General features: G+C 61.9%; 3 protein-coding genes across 9 annotated transcripts; 1 reads left to right on the forward strand and 2 right to left on the reverse strand.

Annotated features, from left to right (window-relative positions):
- Positions 1–218: 218 nt before the first annotated feature.
- NT5C1A (5'-nucleotidase, cytosolic IA) lies at positions 219–8,596 on the reverse strand. The gene is made up of 6 exons (XM_048969106.1): positions 8,396–8,596; positions 4,538–4,705; positions 4,141–4,270; positions 3,709–3,831; positions 3,162–3,346; positions 219–2,406 (listed from the first exon to the last, which is right to left on the reverse strand). Exons 1-6 carry the CDS (start codon positions 8,579–8,581, stop codon positions 2,041–2,043), a joined length of 1,158 nt encoding a protein of 385 aa, XP_048825063.1. The 5' UTR covers positions 8,582–8,596; the 3' UTR covers positions 219–2,040.
- Positions 8,597–9,821: 1,225 nt separating this feature from the next.
- On the reverse strand, positions 9,822–12,415 carry HPCAL4 (hippocalcin like 4). 2 transcript variants are annotated; one of them, XM_048968758.1, is made up of 4 exons: positions 12,308–12,415; positions 11,347–11,516; positions 11,014–11,229; positions 9,822–10,824 (listed from the first exon to the last, which is right to left on the reverse strand). In XM_048968758.1, the coding sequence occupies exons 1-4, from the start codon at positions 12,411–12,413 to the stop codon at positions 10,627–10,629; spliced, it is 690 nt and encodes a 229-aa protein (XP_048824715.1). In that variant the 5' UTR covers positions 12,414–12,415; the 3' UTR covers positions 9,822–10,626. The 2 variants fall into 2 exon arrangements, with proteins under 2 accessions (XP_048824715.1, XP_048824714.1); XM_048968757.1 differs by lacking the exon at positions 12,308–12,415 and adding an exon at positions 12,067–12,191 and having other exon boundaries at positions 9,824–10,824.
- A 578-nt stretch (positions 12,416–12,993) lies between these two features.
- On the forward strand, positions 12,994–18,868 carry LOC125703969 (CYFIP-related Rac1 interactor A-like). 6 transcript variants are annotated; one of them, XM_048969161.1, is made up of 13 exons: positions 12,998–13,397; positions 14,716–14,791; positions 15,187–15,267; positions 16,281–16,360; positions 16,680–16,801; positions 16,868–16,973; positions 17,084–17,220; positions 17,401–17,478; positions 17,557–17,673; positions 17,798–17,877; positions 17,951–18,077; positions 18,269–18,339; positions 18,424–18,868. In XM_048969161.1, exons 4-13 carry the CDS (start codon positions 16,288–16,290, stop codon positions 18,485–18,487), a joined length of 975 nt encoding a protein of 324 aa, XP_048825118.1. In that variant the 5' UTR covers positions 12,998–13,397; positions 14,716–14,791; positions 15,187–15,267; positions 16,281–16,287; the 3' UTR covers positions 18,488–18,868. The 6 variants fall into 6 exon arrangements, with proteins under 6 accessions (XP_048825116.1, XP_048825120.1, XP_048825118.1 ...); XM_048969163.1 differs by lacking the exon at positions 16,281–16,360 and having other exon boundaries at positions 12,997–13,397; XM_048969162.1 differs by lacking the exon at positions 15,187–15,267.
- Positions 18,869–20,793: the final 1,925 nt, after the last annotated feature.

The raw sequence follows: 20,793 nt of genomic DNA on the forward strand, positions 1-20,793 counted from the left end.
ACGGAGCGGAGGGAGGGATCACATCTCCCACCATGGAGTCCAACCAGCACTCTCCAGCTCCTGGGGAGCTGCTTTGGTTACATCTTCTGACGTTCCCAAACACCCTCTTCCTCCTCATCACCCCCATCCCTCCTCCAGAACACCCAGGAGGCCGCTGGCACAGACCCCAGCCTCTTGCTGCCCACACCAGAATGGCCAGGGGGAGAAGGACAACAAAGTCCGGCTGCGACCAACACCATTTATTACAGAACGCCACCCAAAGGGGTTTTGTTGCCGCGGCAGCTCACTCACAAGAAAAACCACGGGAGAACAGCAAAGCAAAACCGATGGGAGATGCAGCAGCGAAGTCCACTTGGCCAACGCAGCACGAAGGCCACAGCGGCGCCCACTGGGGCTGCAGACACAAACTGTGCTGGGGTCTCTCCCCACACCTGGCTGGGCGCATGCCCCACTGGCGCCCTTAGCAGCCGTGCAGTTGCCCGTGGCCCGTCCTGCTGCATCCCACCCCATGCAGCCCGTCTTCGCCCCACCTTCCTCCCTCACTCTGGGCAATACCATTCCCCCACCCCCTTCCATGCTGCAGCTGGGCTTCCAGGATGGGATGCTCAGGAAACACCTGGGAAATGTTCACTGAAGTTAAGAAGGGCTGGGAGATGCGGCTCAGGGCCCGACATCCGCGGTTCACATGAAGATGGGATTTTTGGATGGACACAAATATTAATAGAGCTTTTTCTAGTTTTTTTGTTGGGATTGCAGGCCTTGGTCACCCAGGTGCCACAGATAACCATCTGTCAAAACGAACACATTCAGGGAGGAGGAAAAAGTGCAATTAGCTTTGCACTGCCAAAGCAGGATTCAGTGCAACAGAAGTCTGCAGAGCCAATGAGGGTGCTGTCAGCCCACGGGGGATCGTCCGAAAGGGCCACAGCCACCCCCAGGTCAGCTGGAGCCGTCCTGCAAAGCGGAACAGGCACATACAGGGAGAGCTCGTCCCAGGGAGGTGCTGGGAAGCTGGAAGTCACTGCAAAGAACTCATGCTGAGTGCCCTCTGTGCCCCGTGGTGCATGCTCTGATTTCAGAACAAGCAAACAGAAGGGAGAGAAGCATGCAAAAGTAGAGTTCGCATTTGCCCATCCCCAGGAGGGGGCTCTCCCTGGGGACATCAGTGCGACGCTCACAGCCCGCGGAGCTGCACACCCACTGATTCCCCTTCCTGCCCCCTGATCGCAGAGGCAGCTCTTTCTCCCAGGATCTATTTTGGGGGCACCAGAGCTTTAAGAAGCTGAGAAGAAAAAGATTATCCACCCCTATGGGCTCAGCTCAGAGAGGGGAAAAAATCCTTTAATTAAGTCCCCGAGGCTGAAATTCTCTGCAGATTTGAATAAATGGACTTTGAATGATGTTCCTAATATCTTAGGGCTGCTTTTGCTTTAATTTAAGCCCCAGGGATGTGTCTGCAGACCCAGGAAGGCACACACCAGAGCTGGCCTTTGGCTGCCTTACTGTGGGTGCAACCGTGGAATCCAAATTTTGAGCCAATGGCCCAAAACTCCAAAAGCAGAAAACGGGATTCCCATATATTTTTCTTCATGTAAGCATTTGTTTGTATATTTCCCAATATGAAACAGGAGCGGAGGTGGGGTCACCAACCCTGGAGGTGTTGAAGGAAAGCTGCACTTGGCAGTGTGGCTCAGTGGGCAGCAGCGGTGGACAGACTGGAGGATCTCAGAGGTCTTCTCCAACCCTGAAGATTCCATGTTTCCATGACAGGAAGGGGCTTTGCTTTAGCATTTTTTCGAAAGCTGCAGGAGGGGCTTTTTGTGCTCACCCCTCTGCAGTCCAACTGCTCAGCCTCAACATTCGCTCGTCGAACCGAAGGCTCTGGGAATCTTGACTTTTGAACAGCTGATGGGTGACACCAACCCAGTGGGGAGGTGGTGCCGTGAGGAAGGGGACAACATCACGACACCACAAAACACTGAGGAGACAGGAAGCCTTCGGCGTCCTCCTCCTCCTCCTCTCACAGCTCCATGCCGTGCCCTATTTGCTGTTCTGGGGCTGCTTCTCCTGCAGCGGCTGCTTGTGCTTCTGTGCGACGCCGTAGGGGACGTGGGCAGCGATGGCGCCCATCTCCTTGGCTCCCTCCACATGGAACATCTGATCGTCGAAGAAGATGTGGGGACGGATCTTCTTCAGCAGGGGGCCTTTGGGGGCGCCAGCCAGGAACAGCGCTTCGTCCGTCTCCAGACCCCAACTGCGCAGAGTCTTTAGGGCCCGGGCGCCCGAGCTGGCAGCGCTGCGGGCTGTGACCAGGTAGGTGCGAATGGGGCACTCCATCCTCAGCCCTTTGGAGTAGAACTTCTTCTGCAGCTTTCCCAGGGCCTCCAGGAAGCCTTTCAGGGGTCCCTGTTGGAGCAAAGGGAAGCTGTCACTTGGAGACCTCCGTGCTGAGCTCTGCTCCCCGTTCCACCAGGACTGGATGCACCTCTTAGGATCACAGCATCAGTAAGGTTGGAGAAGACCTCAGAGGTCACCGAGTCCAACCCCAGCCCACCCCCCCATGCCCACTGACCGTGTCCCTTCCATCTCCACGTTTTTTGAGCACCTCCATGGGCACTGACTGCACCACCTCCCTGGTGGCCGTGCCAATGCACCTCCACTCTTTCTGAGAAGAAATTTTAATTTTCCTAATATCCAATCTGAACCTCCTCTGGTGCAACTTGAGGCCATTACTTCTTGTCTTCCCTGGGAGCAAAACCACAACCTCCTGTCAAGGGAGTTGCAGGGAGCAGTGAGGTCTCCCCCGTGCTTCTCTTCCGCAGGCATTGCTCCACACCTGTGGTGCTCAGTGGGGTTGTTGTGACCCAAGTGCAGGACCTGGCACTCGCTCTTGCTAGAGCTCACACAGTTGGCCTCAGCTCATCGATGCTTATCCAGATCCCCCCATAGGTCCTTTCTGCCCTCAGGCAAATCAACACTTCCTCCCTGCTGGATGTAAACTGCAAGCTTACAGAGGGTGCACTCCATCCCCTGTCAGGAAAGATATCACACAGGACCAGCCCCAGTACTGACTCCCTTCTCCCTACCAGTCTGTTCCCAGTTGTCCCAGTTCCCTACACTCCGTGCCCCAGAGGCTGCCCCACACCACCCCACCCCACTACCTGTGCCAGAGGATTGTTCTCGTGAGCCTTTTCGTGCTCGAAGAACATGTCCAGGCCGTGAGCCTTCACAATCTGCTCCGACTCATCCGAGAAGAGCACAGCATCGCCATCGAACGCCACACGCAGCTGCTTCTCTGACACCTCCAGGTCTCTGCTGGGGCTGAAGATGGTGGCTGCGGCGATCCCTGGGGACACAAAGCACGAGGCGAGGGATGGCAGTTACCCAAGGACCTGAAGAGGATGCGGGCAAACAACAAGGAAATGCACACACCAACAGAGCCTGCGGCTTGGCCCCAAGATATCTTACAGCCATAACAAGTCCTTAGATAACAAACCTCACTTTGCATGCAAGAAATAGAAGGGGAAAACAGTGCCTTTGCCTTGGAAGAGCTGCGGAGCTCATGGAAAGGCTTATTCCCATGGAAACTTGAGGCTCTCTGGGGCACGAAGGACGTCCCATCCTGATGGGGGAAAGGCAGGCCCCACCTGCCCACTGACACCACAGGCTCTGATCCCCCTGAGCTCCCAGGCCAGACCCCGGACTCACCCTCTTCAATGGCCCCACTCACTTTCTCGGCATCGGAGGAGAGGTAGAGGTTGGTGTGGTAAGCCTTGAGGTAACCGATGGGGCTGTTCCCCCCCGTCATGCAGAATCTCTCAATGAATAGATCTGTGGGCAGGGACACAACGGGATGAGCTCCCAGGAGCTCCAAGAACCGCCAGCACAGGTTTTGGTACCACAACCCAACGGCTCTGCCGGCAGCCGGGCCGTCGTGCCAGTGGCCGCTCAGAGCCCAGCAACTGGCGGCACGGCGGCGGGCAGATGGCTGGACCAGGCGACCTCAGCAGTCCCCTCCAACCTTCATGGTTCTACCATACGGGGAGCGACGGCCCGGCACACGGCTTGGTGCAGGAGGCAGCAGGGAGCACCGCCTCACAGTAACTCCCTGCCCGCGTGCCAGCGTTGTGCTGAGCTCACCGTAGTGGTTGATGCTGTTGATCAGGCGAACCCCAACCTGGGCATGGTTGTTGGTCATCAGGACGACGTCAAAGAGCTCCTCGCTGTCAGGATAGAGCTCCCGAAGCTGCGCGTTCACCGCTTCCAGCGCCTGCAGCACCCGGGGACAGGGAGGTCGGTGAGCCCAGGCACGGCCTCAGAGGGGCACAGCGCCCCACTCGACATCACATCCCCCAGAGCTGGGGCCACGAGTCACGCTGGGAAAAGGCTGGCTTGGAGAAAATCACCCAGCCGCCTTCCTGCTGTCTAACACAACAGGTTTGAAGCTTCCCTTAGGAAATAATGCACTTGCTCAGTTACACACACCCTCGGTGACCCCTCTCCCCAAAACAGGTTTGGCTCCATGGGCAGCGCTCACCTTGACGAAGGGGAAGGCGGCGCCGGGGAGGAAGGGCTCGTTCTCATGGTCCAGCTGGTATTTCACGTAGGCCTCCACCCCCTGCTCGTTGTAAATCTTCTGCTCCTCCTCCATGCGGAAAAGAGCCCGTGAGGACACTGCGATGGTGATGGCATTCTCGGGCTTTGGCTGCATGAGAAGGGTGACAGTGGGGAGGGGGCATCCGTCAGCCCCCACCACGATGCTCAGCCCCTCTGGGCAGGGCTGCATGAAGTGGGGAGCTGCCACCAGACCTTCCCCTGCTCCAGCACCGTGCCCAGGGCCCCAAAGGGCAATCAGGCTCCCACAACACCTCCAGACCCACAGCACTGCCCTGGAGGAGCAGCTCACCCCGGCACAGAACGGACCTGTGCCGCATTTTCCCCCTCACCAGGAAAAGCCACACGCTGCTGCTCAGCCAGATCCACGCTCCCTTGATGCTGTCCAGATGTGATGAGCAGCCCATGCCAGCTCAGCTCATAGAAACACTCGACATAGTTACTGTGGGTGGGAACGTGGCAAACAGGTGGTGCAGGCAGTGATTTATGAGTCATTATTATTGATGTTCGTAATCCACCAAAGTCAACAAGGGGCCTTCGGTGGGGCTTGGCAGCGACAGAGGGGCGTCCAGCAAAGCCAACCTCACCCTGACCCCCACCCCAGTCCTTCCTCTCCATTCATCTCCACCGCTTGCAAACATGGAAACAAATTCGATGCTGACAGTCAATGAGGAGCTTTGCAAAAGCAGCAGCCCGGCAAGGATGAGCTGCCCCCATCCTCACCGTGGGCCTTTTTTCCCCACTCATGCCCTGGGGGTTGTTCTGCCCCATCTGGCTCTGCCAGTCCTGCCCACCTCAGGGCGCACCCAGCACTGAGTCACCCACAGCCCCATGCCATTCCCAGCACCTGGTGCCCCCAAGGCCAACAGCAGCCTCATCAGTACCCAAAATCCCCAGCAAGGAGATTAAGCAGTGGGTGATTAGGACTGGATACAGATGAGCTGAGACTGAGAGCATCACCGAGACCAGAGGGACCCAAACACACAGCATCGCATCCCACCCAGGTCCCCCCTCAGGTGCAGCTGCCTGCTAGGTGTTAGCTATTAACTCATCTCCATGCTCTAACTCATTAATTAATAACTCTGGTGTCACGGGCCATTTATTATGTGAAAATATTAATAACTGCTAAAGGTCTCGAGGGCATCCAGCCGTGCAGCACACACCTCGCAGCGCGGGCACCTTGCAAACATCAGCGGGCTGCTCCAGGTCCCTTCACTGCCATTTAGAGCCTTCAGGAGGTTAATTTAAGAGGTAATAAACACAGCAATAAAAATAACCATAAGCTCCAGCTCTGTCCTGGCGTGGGCTGCTGGAGCCCCGCGGGTGCGAAGCGCAGACCTGCCGGATCCTGCTTGCTCCGCTGCAGGGCTCGGTGCCGTCAGAGCAGGAGGCGCCGCGCAGCGCTGGCGCAGCCCACAGCAGAGCTGTGCAGGACCTGCGCCGACAGCCCAGCACTTGGAAAAGTCTCAGGCGGTTCCTGAGCTCCAAATCCCATCTCTGACACGAGTGACTTTCCCAGCACGTGCTGGCCCCATACGGAGCAAAACCCACTGCAGCCTCACACCCCTCTTTCAGTCTAAAGGTGGATTCTGGCAGTGGCTCCAAATATCACATTTCCCTCCACAGACCCAACAGCTGGCAGGCCTTCAAATCACCCTCCTAATCGCTCGTAAATCCCGAGCAGCCTCCCCAGCATCAGAGATATGGAAATCCCATGAAAGCTGAGGGTACCCATGATGGCACTCAGCACCCACATCCCACTGCCACCCCCGAGGGACCTCTCTGCGCTCCCCAACGCGGGGATTCTGCATCACCCAGGACTGGATCTGCCAGACTCACCTTCCTCCTAAAACACGGAGAAATTATGACAGCTCCAGATGAAGGAGAAGACTGAGTCCTCATGGACAAATTTTAAATTTGGAGGTGAGTTTTGTTATGAAATTTGGACAGAGAAATGGGAGAGGTGGGACTCACTCCATGGTCAAGCACAGATCCCCTGAAACTGAAGCTGAAACATCCCAAAAATCCCTGCAGCCAAAGAAACCCAGAACAGGAGGCCACATGGTCAGTGGGACAAGGCACGCGAGCGCAGGACCCACAGACATGGAGGCAGCAGCTCCCAGCAATGTGGGAGCCTCTCAGCCCTGCGCCGTGACACTGGAGAGGCCAGGGACATTTTCCACATTGCTGAAGAGTGACAAACCTGATCGCTGACCTCCCCCAGCTGGCAGGAGCACGGCTGCAGCAGCACGGGAAGAGCAGAGATCCTGCACACGGATCCCCACGGGCTGTGGGGACACCGCATTCACCCGCTCCCCAGCCAGGAAGGCACTCCCCAGAAACGCTCTCCAAAAAACCACGCTGCCTCCTGCCACCCTACAGCCCTGCTGCAGGAAGCAGAGGTACCAGAAGGTCTGGTATCTGCTGACAGGACGGACGCGTAGACAGGACAGACAGACCCAGCACATGCAAGGGCACAGATGGGCCACGGCCAGCTCCATTTCCCTCGTGCACGGGGAGGCTGCAAGCCCCCTGCTTGGGATCAGATTAAAGCTCACGGCAGCGGCCGAGATGCTTCTGAGTTTTCAAAACACATTATTTATAATCCAGAAAAGTGCCCTGCAGCCGCTCGTCATGAGGTGGGACGACAGCCTGGCTGCGGGCTGAGGGTGCGGGGCTGGGTGGGCACCGCAGGCATCGCTCTGCATGGAGGGGTGGCACGGCCTGAGCTCCGGGCACCCACATCACTCCCATCACACCCCGCCACGGATCCAGCACACGGCAAACCTCTGCACTGTGCCGTGCCTCAGTTTCCCCATCCGTAAAGCTGAGAGTGCCGCAAGGAGAGGAAGAGGAGGAGCTTGGGCAAACACCTGCGGGAGGCAGAAAGCTCGGCATGAAAGACGGACGGCTGTATCCTGCTGCCAGTTTCCCATCGCAGGTGGAAGGCAGCAGCAGTGCCGTTCCCCAGTGGGTACAGGACCAGGGGCTCCCCAGCACGATGCCCCCACTTGGGGTCTGCAGAGCCCAGCCTTCCTCATCGAGGGTCACACATGGAGACCCAGTGTGACCGGCACCACGTGCCCCCGTGCTTCCCATCTCACTAACCTCGCACTGGGTGCTCACAGGCAGTAAGGCCAGAACCATCTGCAGCCCCTGGCCGGGCTGCCAGCACTGTGCAGCTATTCTGAGACACGGATGAGCTCCCATTTTTAAACCCAGCAGAGCTCAGCCCTGGTTAGATAACACAGGCTCTGCTCAAATCTCTCAGAGCCCAGTGGGGTGGCTGTGCCCCACGAAATCCCCAAACCCATGTAGGGGCCGTGGCTCAGGGCTGCCCCTAGCTCTGCCACGGCCACGTTGAGCTCCCGGCTGACGGCTCAGCGCCGGGCACCAGCAGCTCACGGGGCACGAGTAGCTCTGCAAGGACATCTCAGCCCGGGAGGGACCTGGGGATATCTCCGGTTCTGGAGAGACCCAGGTGGTGTCACGGAGGATGAAGGGGTACCCAGAGCTGCCCCAAGAACCTGAAAGGAGATGCTGGGTCAAACGAAAACTGCAGAGACCCAGACAGACCCAGAGCACCTGGAGGAATCGCACACCCAGAGGGAACCACGGGAAACCCGGAGACAAAGCACCCGGGGGGAGCTGGAGGAGACCCAAAAGGAACACAGAGGACCGGGAGGAGATGCGCGCCCGAGGGAGAAGATGAGGAGCGCAGGGGGGAGCGGAGCACCCGGAGATGGAGCAGCCGGGACGCAGCGCCCGTCGCAGCTCTCACCGATTTTGGTTTCTTCTTGGGTGTGAGGTTATCGTAGAACGCCTTCGCCTCATCCCAGGGCCGCCCCGCCGCTCCCGGTGCCCCGGCGGTGCCCGGCGGCTCCATGGCACAGCGCTCCGTGCGCACCGGGAGCTCCCGGCAGCGGAACGCCTTTATACGGCATCCCATGAAGCTCCGGGGTTTCATCCCACCGGGCCGCGGCTTAACCTCTTCGGGACCGAGCCCGCCCCGCCCCGCCGCCCCCAACCCCACATTAACGGCTTCGGGGGAACGGAGCGCTCCAGGGCTGACGCAGTCCCAGGGCAGCCGAACTCGGGGTTGGGGGAGAAGAGCTGCTGCACAGAGATGCGCCCCAGCCGAGGATTCCTCCGCGCCGTGCGCAGATCCGAGCGGTCGCGGTGTTGCGGGACTGGGGTGGCAGGGGGGCTGCGGGGCGACCACCGCCCCCGCGCGGAGCACAGCCCTCTCCCTGCCCAGGAGAGCAGCTCAGGTGCCCCCTTCCCTGCATGGCGGTTCAGCCCGGGATGCCCAGGTCTCAGCCAGCTGCTCGCACCCCAAGCCCTTCGGGACGCCCTTCTGGCAGCTGAACGCCACCGCAGCCCCATCGCAGCCTCCTTTTCCCCAGGGCCTTCGCAGCTCTCTGCGGCAAATCCCCGAGCTTCCTCCGCGGAGGCCCCGAGGGGAGCAAGAATTTCCCATTCCCGGGGTCACCCTCTCATCGCCCTGAGCCACTGCTCTTTACACGGCAGCCCTGGCACAGACCCATATGTCCCCATAGCGCACGTGACCCGCACCGTCCCTCCCTCCCCGGCACGCTGAGCTGCACACTCCTCCGGGATGGCGCAGAGCTGCCCCTCAGCAGCTCCCGGGAGCACGAGTGCTGCTTTGGCACCGTCCCATCCTCCTTCTCAGGACTGGGAGATGTGGGAGCACTGTGGGATGGAAAGAGAGCCACGTTCCTGCCCGCAGGCTGAGCCAGAGCTGCTGCTAAATCCGGAGAAGCACTTAAAGTTGGTGAGAGCTCCTTAGCAACAGGCACCGTCTGTGCAGGCTGGCGGTGGGGAAGAACGAAACGTGCAGAGAAGCTGGGGGTGGAGGGCTGATGTGCAGCAACAGCAGGTCGCAGCGGCTGGCAGTGCTGCAGTGGGCCCAGGATGCAGCCCCCAACCCAGGGGGCAGCTGCAGTCCCATTCCTGGGACATATGAAACCCCAGCAAGAGATGCCCGGCCCCCTTTCCCCCCCAGCACACACCCAAGATGATGTTATTCCTTCTCAAAGCTTCATGCACAGCTGGAGGGTTATGCTTATACCACCTCCTGTGCCAGGACTGCTCCCTCCCCAGTGTGTCACAGGCTCAGGGGAGCCCCAAAGTGATGCTTGGAGCATTGCTCTCCCCTTGCTCCCCTGTTGAGCCACTCAGGGGGAACGCCACCAATGGGGGACAGTTTACTTTTCCATGAAAAAAAAAAAAGGAAGAAAAGTAGGCAATTCCACAGCCTCCTAACAGATATTACAGTCATTGTCACCACAATGTGCAGAATAAATACCACTGTGACAATATTGCTGTCCTGAGACAGGAGGGCAGAGGCAGGGGGCTGGGACAGCAGGCACTGCAGCAGTCAGGAGGGCCAGAAACACTCTGGGAATCCTCAGTAGTGCCAGAGCAGTTCTGGAAGTCACCTACCAGACAAGCTGGGGTGATTTCTGGGATCAGATGTGTGCCATGGCCAAGGGTGGCCTCGGGCACTTCCCAAAATCCTCTGCCCAACCCTTGACTATTCCCACCATCAAAAGCAGAAGCAGAAAATCTACAGCTGGGTGAGGGAGGGGGGAGGGCAGGACACAACCCAGGACCAGTCCTGAGCCCCAACAGCCCCATGCCGTGCCGCCAGCAGAGCAGGCACCAGGGCCCGGGCCCTGAGCCTTTCAGCAGCCGGGTCAGTGGGAAGGAGAAGAGCTGGGACAGGGATCCCCATGGAGACAGTGGGCAACAGGGTGCGAGGACAGCTGGCCCTGGGGTGTCAGGATGCTCCCTCAATTCAGAGGTTTAGCTGCAAGGTCCGGTTTAGGGCACCTCGAGCCAGCAGTGCCCAGGAGCAGAGCAGAGGGGTGGCAGCAGGAACGGAGCACAGGGCCAAGCAGGCATGGGGTGCTCAGCAGGGCACGGGGACAGAAACCATCATGGGGAGCTGAGGTTGGCTGCAGCTAGTCCGGCCCTGAGCCCCAGGCCCTATTTCTGCACATCGCCCTGCAGCAGGAGGACGATGGAGGGATCGCTCTTGGCCGCCTCCTTGAACTCCTCCAGGGAGATCTGGTCATCCTTGTCCTTGTCCATCTTTGTGAAGATCTTGTCGACACGCTGCTGGGGCGTCAGCCCGTCTTGGTTCATCCGCATCATGATCACAGTCCCCACCATCTTGTAGATGGCCTGGAGCAGGGAGAGCAGCAGGGTGGAAGCTGGGAGGTGCTGGGACAAGGCAGGGCTGCTGCCCCACACAGCCACCTTTCAGCCGAGGTTCCAGACACCAAAACCCATTTTTTGGTGGCCAAATGGGCCCCAAACCTGTGAAAAGCCCACAGAAAACGCAAGCTACCCCGTTTACTGGAGCAGCAGTACCTCAATGATCTCCAGCATCTCCAAGCGCGTGATTTTCCCGTCCCCGTCCAGGTCGTACATCTCGAAGGCCCAGTTGAGTTTCTGCTCAAAGGTCCCCCTGGAGGTGACAGACAGGGCGCAGATGAACTCTCGGAAGTCGATGGTGCCGTCGCTGTTCTTGTCGAAGGTGCGAAAGGCGTGCTGGGCAAACTTGGAGGCGTCACCATAGGGAAAAAACTGCGGGCAGAGGAGAGGAGAGAGATTGGAACAGGGAGGGGAGCTCACAGGGAGCAGAGCTCGGCACAGCAGGAGGGGGTGCTCCGACCCCATGGGTTGTGCCCACTCAGAGCCCACCTTGATATAGAGCTGCTGGAACTCCTCCAGATTGAGGATTCCGGTGGGGCAGTCCTTGAGGAAGCCCTTGTACCACTGCTTCAGCTCCTGCTCGCTGAACTCCGTGCTCCTCACCAGGTCGTCCAACATCTCTGGGGCCAGCTTGCTGCTGTGCTTGCCCATGGCTGTGCCTGGGATGGGAAATGTGGGGCTCTGCAAGGTGTACGGGGTGGCCGTGCTCCCCAGCACCCGATCAGCCCCACACAACTCCCACAGCAGAGCCAACCGTCCTGGCTGGTGGCCCTCACACACTGCCAAATGCCACCACAGTGACTGCTGTCCTGTGCCACGGCATCAAAATGAGGAAAAGTCCCACCTGCAGCGCCCACCCCACAGCGCTGCACCCGCAGTGCTGCATTGCATACAGCGGCCCCAGTGTCACAGCCGTGCCCACAGCAGCCCCAGTGATACACGCCGTGCCCGTTCCCTCACAGCCCTGCTGCCGCTGCTCAGCCCAAGCAGCAGAGGGTTCGATGGAGCTCCCGCAGCTGCTCTCCATGGATAAAGTTGAGGACAAGAAGCTCACGGGGGCACTCTGGGATGACAAGGTGTGGGGGCGGCTCGGAGGCTCCATCCTCGACACCCGCAGCAACGCGGCCCCGACGGCACCGGCCCCGACGGCCGCCCCGCCGCGGCCAGCGGCTCTCAGCCCCGACGGCCCGCCCCCCGTCCGCTCGTTACCTGTCCGAGCGAAGTCGGTACCGCTGGCGAAGGGGCAGCGCTGCCGCCCCCGGCTGTGCCCGCGCCGCTCCCGCCCCTCTCGCAGCCTCGAGCACCCGCCCCCCCCCCCCCTCCCCCGGCACCGTCCGTCCATTGGCTGGGAGCGCTGTCAATCGGTGGTGGGTGGGGGGCGCGAAATGCGATGCTGGGGGGCGTCCTAGTGGGGCTAGAAGAGGAAATGGGCACCCGAGGGCGGCAGCACCGATGTCCGGGCGGGTCACAGCCTGGAGAAGAGCCCCCGCACCGCCCGTTCCGCTGCCGCCCGGGAGAGATGCTCGTTCCCAGCGCGGAAAGCGGAGTGTTTCCATAGCGATGTCTCTGCCTCTCCCCGATGATCTTCCCTCCCCCAACCCGCCCCCCCCGGCGCGGTCTGGGCAGCGGGGCAGTGCCTGCAGCCACCAGGGCTGGGCCCGGAGCCGCGGAGCCACCCGAAGTCCCTGCGCGAATCTCACCCCCTCCGACGGGGCCAGAGGAACGGTTTATAAGCAGAGACAAATATTTGCAGCTGTGTATACACAGCGTGGCTGCAGGGATGCATCACTCCGGGGGCGGGAGGACCGGATCCCCTCGGAACCCCCTGGGCCGAATGCATCGTCCCTGCGCCGCGCCGTGCCCGTGTGCGGGGCCGGATCCCCACCCGAGGCTGCACGGAGCGGCGGGGAGCAGCGGGGAGGGGGCGCGGCGGGGGACGCGGCCAAGGACGGCGCAGTGCCCCCTCCCCGCGGCTCCCGACCCCTCCCCGTCCCACATCGCCGCGGGGTGCAAAGGGCAGCAGCTTCCCTCGGCGGTGCGGGCGGGGCTGTGCCCACGGCGGAGCCGCCATAGGGTGTCACCCCACGGAACGCCCCGTTTTCCTGTGTTCGGAGCCCTCCACCCGCGGCGGTTGCGGGGATGGGATGACAGTGGCACCGAATGGGTCCCTCTCGCTGCACCCCCCCCGGCCTCCAGCCCCCCAGGACGCCCTGGGATAAGGACAGGAATGTGGAGGAGCGTCGCCCCGGGCCCGCAGCACCCGACCCCCGGGGTGCGAGGCGTCCCCGCGTCCTACAGCGCACAGAGACCCGCAGGGCCGCGAACGCTGCCAGCCGGCACGCAGCGGGTTAAGCGTCCCCGGCTTCCTCGCACTTGAGACGTCACCGTCCCCGGTGGCGTGGGGGGGCCGGGGGCCATGGGGGGCTTTGTGGTGCAGTCGGCAGCCGGCGCAGGGCTGCACGCAGCGGCGGGCGGCTCTTCACCCCGCACCTGCGTTGCGGGAGCGACCGCACGCACCGGGCGCTGCCGCCGCCGCCACGGTGAGAACGGGGCCGGGTCGGGGCGGGGGGCGGTGGGGAGACCCGGGAGGGGGTGGCGGTGGCGGGAGGGTGCAGCCCCCGGGATGCTGCAGCCCGGGGGGGCTCTGCGGCTCCGCACCCCGGAGCCGTGCGATAAATCGGCCGCGTCCGCAGCGGAGCCGGCGGGAAGGGTGGGGGCACTGCTGGGGGTTCGGCTCCCAGAGCGGGGGGGGGCAGCGCCGGGGGTCGCCCGGGGGCAGGATCCAGCCCTCGTGCCGCGGTGCCCCTGCTGGGAGGGATGCTCGTGGAGATGGTGCGGAAATAATCCTGGGGACACCGCGGGCGTGGCTGGGGGGGGACACTGCTGCCCCCAGCGCCGCATCGGCTGCACACAGCGCTCAGTGCGTGCAGTGTCCTTCGTGGGGGATTTGGGGTGCGTGGTCCCTGTATGGTGACGGGCAGAGGGGAGGCAGGGAACAAATCTCCCTCCTGAGAGCCCCCCACAGTGGGATGTGCTGCCCACCACTTCTCCCACCTCACACCATGGGCCAGTATGGGGGGAGTAGGAATGGTGCAAATGGGGTGCTGAACCTCAGGGCACACGGGGGACCATAAGGACACAGAGGGGCCCAGCCTGGCACTGCCACACATCTCCATTCCCTGGCACAGGGCAGAGGGGCTGCAGCCATCCCCATCCCTCCCCCAGTGCTGAGCCCCACACCAGGGCCAGGCCTTGCACCCATGTCCCCACAGGGACCCATCTGTGCTCCTCCCTGTGTGCCCAGCACCCCAGATCCCAGTCCTGGGAGCTGTGCTCTGCCCTTCAAGGACAAGCTCTGTGCAGCCGTGAGGATGCGATACCATAATTTATGCAAACGCCTGAGCAGAGCGGGTGAGGTCCCCCTCCAGGCTGACTGCCCCCAGCACCACCCTGCAGGGCACAGAACCCCAAAAGCTCCCTGATACCCATGGGGCGCAGTGGGCAACCCTTTGTGCCCCACAATGGGGTGCAGGCAGCAAAGAGCAAAGCCAGCCAGCAACACGGGGACAGCCACCCCTGGGGTGCTTCGGGGTGATGTGGGGATGGTTCAGCACCACTTGCCCCATGGTGTCCCCACCTGGAGGTCTCCACGGGGGACGTGGTGCACAGGGGATGCTTGGCCGGTGCCGGTGTGGAGGCATCGACTGCATCTCGAGGAAGCGCTGGATGGCTTCCAAAGCACCGGCTGCTGGCAGTGAGAGCAAGCAGAGGCAAATAAGGTGAAGGCTGGAGGGCGTGTGGGGCTGCCCCGAAGGGCCGTGAGCTGCCCAGGGGCTCTGACCCCACACCCCCCCTCAGGTCTCCACCGGCCCATGCAGTAATCAGGGCGTGTGGCACAGCACCTGCTCTCATCATCGCTGCACCGCACACTGAGGTAAGGAGCCAGGGCTGCAGCCACGGTGTGGGTGATGGGCTTGTAAATCGAGTCTGTGGGGCAGAAATCCTGGTGTGGGATCCTCCCCACCCAGCCCTGCCTGTTAGGGCTGCCCATAGCGGGTTGTGTGGGGAGGACACCTTGTCCTGAGGGCTGCTCTGGGGCAGTGAGCAGCGCGCACAGGAAGCGCAGCGCTTCTCTCCCTGCCTCTAGAAACTGAAAACACAGAGAGCAGCCTCACATCCACTCACAGCCTTGTGCTCACAGCTGGGAGGGCAGCGGGGCTGGGGACAGAGGGGTGCAGGTAGGTGCCACCATGGTGGGGGGTGAGGGGGGTCCAGGGCGCGCGGTGGCAGCGCGGTGCTGTTCCACTCTGTGCTGTTTCTCTCGCTCAGGTCTGCTGGCCATGGGCAACCTGATAAAGGTATTGGGCAAAGATTTAGAAAACTGTCCTCATTTTTTCCTGGATTTTGAAAGTAAGTCCCGTGAGCAGGGTGAAGTGGGGAGGGGGCTGGGGCCGCTGCGGTGGCCGCTCCCCAGAAGATGGGGACAGGCACAGAGTCCTCAAGCAGCATCGTGTCCTTGAGGCTGTCCTGGATGCACCCTGCAAAGGCTGCATGGGGCTGGGGAGCGAGGCTAGACCCGAGGAGATGTCCCACACCTGCCACAAGGGTCCTGCATGGGGACACATCCCAGCCAAGTGAGGAGGACATGGGACACGTGCCAGGACCCGTCACAAGGGACATGCCCGTTGCTGTTAATCAGTGGCACTTGGAGGCCATGCAGCACGTCCCCCTGTCACCATGGCTGGGACAGCCTGAAGGCTGGGGATGCCGGGAGTGAGGCGGGAGGACCTGTGGCACAAGGGTTGGGCTCAAGCACCCCAATGCCCACAGGTTCCTGGTACGATGCCTGTGGATGCAGCTCAGGGATGCTCCTGTACAGGCTGTGTACAGGGATGCGATGGCAGATGTGGCCGTGGCGGGGGGCTCAGTCTGGCGCAGCCTCCAGCCCCTTCCTGCCTCCCCCCTCCTTCCTCCCAGAGCTCAGCGCAGAACGAGAGCGAGGGGCGTAAATATAGAGCAGCAGCAACCGCGGGGCCCGGCCCCGGCCGCGGCGGGAAGAGGCTGCGCGCAGCTCCGCATCGCCGCCAGCACCAAGCATCCCAAAATAGGCAGCGCGGCCGGGGCTGGGACCGCAGCAGGAGGGGCCCTCGGTGCACACAGCCCTCTCCATCCCTCTGCGCGGGGCTGCGGCCGCTCCCCAGGACCCCCATTCTGGGACTCACCCACCGCATCGCCCTCCTCGCTGGAGCCCGGCGGCTCTCCTCGCTCCGCTCCGCTCCTTCCGCTCCATCGTTCATCGCAGCGCCCATCTCCATCCGGGAGGAAGAGGGCCGGGAGGACGGGCTCTGCCCCGCTGCCGCAGCACCTCTTCCCCGATCCCACCTCGCCGTCATGCTTTTTTCCTCTTGTTTCTTCTCTTGCAGGTTTCACATGGGGAACCTTCTTAAAGTGTTGACTTATAACGAACTTGAACAAGGCCCTAATTTTTTCCTTGACTTTGAAAGTGAGATGGGATTTTTATTTTCCTTTTTTTGTTTCTTACCTTATGAGTTCCACATCCACGCCATTTGAGTTCCCATGCCAGCCGTCCATCGCACCGCCCCCATCCCAGACGCCCGCCCCATTGCCGCCCCAGGGATCTCCCCGGGGAGGGGGCAGCCCCACGGCCGGTTGCTCCCACTGCACCCCTCAGGGTCAGCCCCCCGGGGTCAGCGCGGGGCAGGGGCTGCTCTGGGGCAGCGGGACGGGGACATCACCGGCCGCGGCCGCCCTGTCCCACTCAGAGCCCTCCGGGTTTCTCTCCCCGGGGCGCTGCCCTGCAGATGCGCAGCCGACAGAGGCTGAGACTGCGGTGTGGAACCAGGTGAACGCCGTGCTGGAGGAGTCGCAGGGCGTGCTGGCTGAGCTGCAGTCCTACACGGGTGCTGGGCAGGAGATTCGAGAGGTGGGTGCAGCCCCCGCCCCGCTGTTCTCCCCATAGCTGGGGGTCACCCCGCTGCTCTCCCCACAGGCCATCCAGAACCCTGGGGACCTGCAGCTGCAGGAGAGGGCATGGAGCGCCGTGTGCCCCCTCGTTGCCAAGCTGAAGCGTTTCTATGAGTTCTCTCTGCGGCTCGGTGAGCCCTCCCCTGCACCCTCATTGCACTGCCATTGCAACCCCGCTGCGCTGCCCCGTGCCTCGCTTTCCCCACCTGGCACTGGGGTGACAGCAGTGCTCTGTCTACAGAGAACGCTCTGCGCAGCCTTCTGGAGGCCCTCACCTGCCCCCCGTACCCCCCCACGCAGCACCTGGAGCGGGAGCAGGCCTTGGCCAAGCAGTTTGCTGAGATTCTGCACTTCACCCTCAGCTTTGATGAGCTCAAGGTGTCTCCCGTGGGCTGCAGGTCCCACGCTGTCCCCATACCGGCCCCACATCAGCCCCAGTGCTGATTTTTTGCATGATGCTGAAGCTGGGCCATGGAGCATTGCCCTCCCAGCCGTGGGGCTCACCTTGGGCACACTGAGCAGCCCTAATCCCGTCCCCTAATGCTGTGCTCCCCCTAGATGACCAACCCCGCCATCCAGAATGACTTCAGCTACTACCGACGGACCATCAGCCGAAACCGCATCAACAACCTCCAGGTGAGAGGGGCCCCCCAGGACCACCTCCCTGAGGAACAGCGGTGCTGCCACCAACCCCATACCCCCCCCACCCCACAGCTGGATGCAGAGAGCGAGGTGAACAATGAGATGGCCAACAGGATGTCCCTCTTCTATGCCGAGGCCACCCCTATGCTCAAAACACTCAGCAATGCCACCACCAAATTTGTCTCAGAGGTGAGTGGGGCTGGGGCGCTTGGAGGGGCTGAAGCAGTGGTGTGAGGAAGCCCTCTGGCTCCAGGCAGGGCTGGGACTGGGCTGGGGACCCTGCAGGAAGCCCCCAGGGTCCCTTTGCTTTCAGAACAAGACGCTCCCAATTGAGGACACGACCGACTGCCTGAGCACCATGGCCTGCGTCTGCAGGGTGATGCTGGAGACCCCGTGCGTATCCACCCTGCAGGCACTGGTTTGGGGTCCTTCTGCTCCCTCCCCAGCTCAGACCCTCTCTTTGCAGGGAGTACCGCAGTCGTTTCACCAACACCGAGACGCTGCTGTTCTGCATGCGGGTGATGGTCGGGGTCATCATCCTCTATGACCACGTCCACCCTGTGGGGGCCTTTGCCAAGACCTCCAAGATCGACGTGAGTGCCCCTGGGGGGAGGTCACAGCCACGCCGCATGTCCTAAAGCAGCAGCGATGCCTATGGGGCACACCCCATGGGGACACCTCTGTGTGAGCTGAGCCAGAGGGGAATTTGATCCCTGGGGGCTGGGAGGGGGGGAAACATATGGGTCCATTTGGGCACTCACCACCTCTTCTGTTCCCTGTGCAGATGAAGGGGTGCATCAAAGTCCTCAAGGACCAACCCTCCACCAGCACCGAGGGGCTCCTGAATGCGCTGAGGTGAGCAGGAGGGGGGGGGAGCAAGGGGACCCATCTGCTCCCGAGAGCCCTCCAGGGCTGCGTGGTGACGGTCCCCACTTCCAGGTACACCACCCGGCACCTGAATGATGACACCACGTCCAAACAGATCCGGGCACTGCTGCAGTGAGCGCAGCTCTGCATCCCAGCGCACATCACTGTGTCACCCACACCATGCCCATGCCACTCATTTTGTACGGAGGGAAAAGGGACAACAGAGATTACACAGAAATAAATCAGAACGGCCCCAAAAAGCCGCCCTGCCGTGTTCCTGTGCACCCCCCCTCCCAGAACAGCTCCTGGATGCGCTCCCACCGCCCTGAGAGCAGCGCCCAGGGATGTGGGGTGCGGGTGGCACCGCGGGGACATTGGGTCGGGCAGGATGGGGCTGGGGATACCGGGGGTACAGGCATCGCCCCCGGCCTCACACGTGCAGGGGAGAGGAAGAGGAAGGAGCATCGCTGTGCTGACTGCAGGAATCGGCTCGGCCCCACCCGGTGGATTTTTAATATACGTGATTAAATCGCCGCTCACCTCTTTTTTTGTACCTCTTTTTTTTTTTTCTTTTGGGGGGTCGGTTGTGAAATAAGATGACATTTAATCTGTCCAAGGACGGAGCGGGGCCGTGCGCGGTACGTCCAGTTCCGGACACGCGGGTCCGATCGTCGCAGTCCGCCAAACCGCCACCGCCGGCAGGGGGCGCTGTGACACCGCGACACAGTGCGACGGCGCCGGGGCCGAGCCGGGCGCGGGTCGCTGATGGGCGCCTCGTGCTGCCGCAGCCAGAGCGGCGGCCCGGAGCCTCGCTCCGCAGGGAGCCCCGCGCAGCGCCCAGGAGCTGCAGCTCAGACCGCAGCCGCGCCGCTCAGCAGGGCCGCGGGAGAGGACAGCGACGTTGCAGGGCCCGGCCTGAACCGTTTTCTAATCCCAGTGCAATTAATGACCTTATCTTTGGCCAAAGCCATTTAGGTTAAGTGGCCGGCGCGATGGGCTCGGCGGCTCCGGCTGCACAGATGGAAGAGCCGCGTTTGTCTGCGGATTAGCGGAGGGCAGATGGAGCGAAGCGCCGCGCCCCAGCCCCAGCCGCTCGGCCCCGGCAGCGGCCTGGAACCGGAGAGCGCAAAACCCAGCGGGACCGGGGAGACGCGGGCATCGCTCAGCGCTGGGGCGGGCCGGGCGCTCAGCCACCGGCACCGCGCCGCCTCCGCCCGCCGCACAGCGCAGCGCCGCCCCGCGCTCAGTCCAACGGCGGAGCTGAAACGCGCCGGCTTCTCGAGCAGCAAATCGCCGCGGAGACGCCGCCTCCGGCCCTGCGTGGGAGCCGCGAGCACATCGGCAGCCGCCACCTCTCGGAGCAACAACGCTCACCTGCTTCGCGCTGCCGGTGCGCGCTCCCACCTTCCCTTTCCCAGCACGGCTGAGTTAGCGATGCTGACAGGTGCCCGTTCTCCTGAGCCATAGGGGAGCCGCTGCCCCACAGGAAGAGGGCAGCACAGGACAGGGACCCGTCCACACAAGCAAGCTCCGAACAGAGCAGGCAGGTTCGAGCTATTGTGGTGGGGGAGCAACATGTATCTGCTGGGAAAACAAAGTTCGTATTAAACCGATTACGGATATTAAACCCACTTCTAACGACGCGGCCATCTGAGCGTCCCCAGCAGGCAGAGCAGACGATCCCACCCCTCACAGAGATGCTCCACGGTGAGGCGACGCATCGCACTGCAGGGCAGCAGCGAGTGGGGCTTCACCCCCAGCCTCACCGCATCTATCGCCCGGCACGGCCCCGAGCAGCGAGCCCTGAGCAGGGCCGAGCCCACAGCCAGTGCACCGCGGTCAGCAGATGGCAAACAAGTCTGGGCCAGAGCAGGGCTTCAGCTGGAGCCGCACAGCATCCCAACGCTGGCACCCAGCTCCGCACAGTGCTGGCACGCCAAAGTGCACCCAGCTCTCCCCAGACGTTGACTTCAGTGCAAGCTTCCTGCATGCTTCTATCCAACAGCCCAAAGCAGCTGCCTCATGCAGCGCCGCAGAAATAATTCGGTGCTGATGAACTTAGGTTTACTGCAGAGCCCCAGGGGCAGATCTGCCCACGCAGCCCTTCCCCTCGCAGGCTGTGCCCCAGGAGCCATCTGACACACGGTGATTTGTGATCAGTCGAAGGAAAAAATGGTGCTCCGCCACCTCCAAAGCCTCCCAGGAGGATCCATGATCCAGGAAACCCAGGAGAATCCCAATTGTGCTGGAAAAGGCCTCCTGGCTTTCACCAGAGCCACAAGTGGGGAACGAAGACAGCGCTCCCATTCTCGAGGAACAAAGCTGAGGCAGCAACTGCCTCACAGACACACAGCACCAGGAATTTGCTGCTCAGCAACTCGGATTCAAATGCAGGAGCGGGTCCCACTGCCAAACCACAGCGTAAACCCCCGGGAATTCAGC

This window comes from Lagopus muta, chromosome 23, assembly GCF_023343835.1.
Source record: "Lagopus muta isolate bLagMut1 chromosome 23, bLagMut1 primary, whole genome shotgun sequence".
NCBI classification, from domain to species: Eukaryota; Metazoa; Chordata; class Aves; order Galliformes; family Phasianidae; genus Lagopus; species Lagopus muta.

Excerpts from the sequence above, each read along its gene's own strand:
- NT5C1A (XM_048969106.1), bottom strand. The coding sequence starts at position 8,581 with ATGAAACCCCGGAGCTTCATGGGATGCCGTATAAAGGCGTTCCGCTGC. Across the intron at positions 4,706-8,395 it reads CCAAGAAGAAACCAAAATCG|CCAAAGCCCGAGAATGCCAT; the intron begins GTGAGAGCTGCG and ends CTTCTCATGCAG. Across the intron at positions 3,347-3,708 it reads GAGTGGGGCCATTGAAGAGG|GGATCGCCGCAGCCACCATC; the intron begins GTGAGTCCGGGG and ends TTGTGTCCCCAG.
- HPCAL4 (XM_048968758.1), bottom strand. The coding sequence starts at position 12,413 with ATGGAAACACTCCGCTTTCCGCGCTGGGAACGAGCATCTCTCCCGGGC. Across the intron at positions 11,230-11,346 it reads TCCAGCAGCTCTATATCAAG|TTTTTTCCCTATGGTGACGC; the intron begins GTGGGCTCTGAG and ends CTCTGCCCGCAG. Across the intron at positions 10,825-11,013 it reads AGATGCTGGAGATCATTGAG|GCCATCTACAAGATGGTGGG; the intron begins GTACTGCTGCTC and ends TCCCTGCTCCAG.
- LOC125703969 (XM_048969158.1), top strand. The coding sequence starts at position 15,622 with ATGCCGGGAGTGAGGCGGGAGGACCTGTGGCACAAGGGTTGGGCTCAA. Across the intron at positions 16,802-16,867 it reads CTGGGCAGGAGATTCGAGAG|GCCATCCAGAACCCTGGGGA; the intron begins GTGGGTGCAGCC and ends CTCTCCCCACAG. Across the intron at positions 18,078-18,268 it reads CCAAGACCTCCAAGATCGAC|ATGAAGGGGTGCATCAAAGT; the intron begins GTGAGTGCCCCT and ends TTCCCTGTGCAG.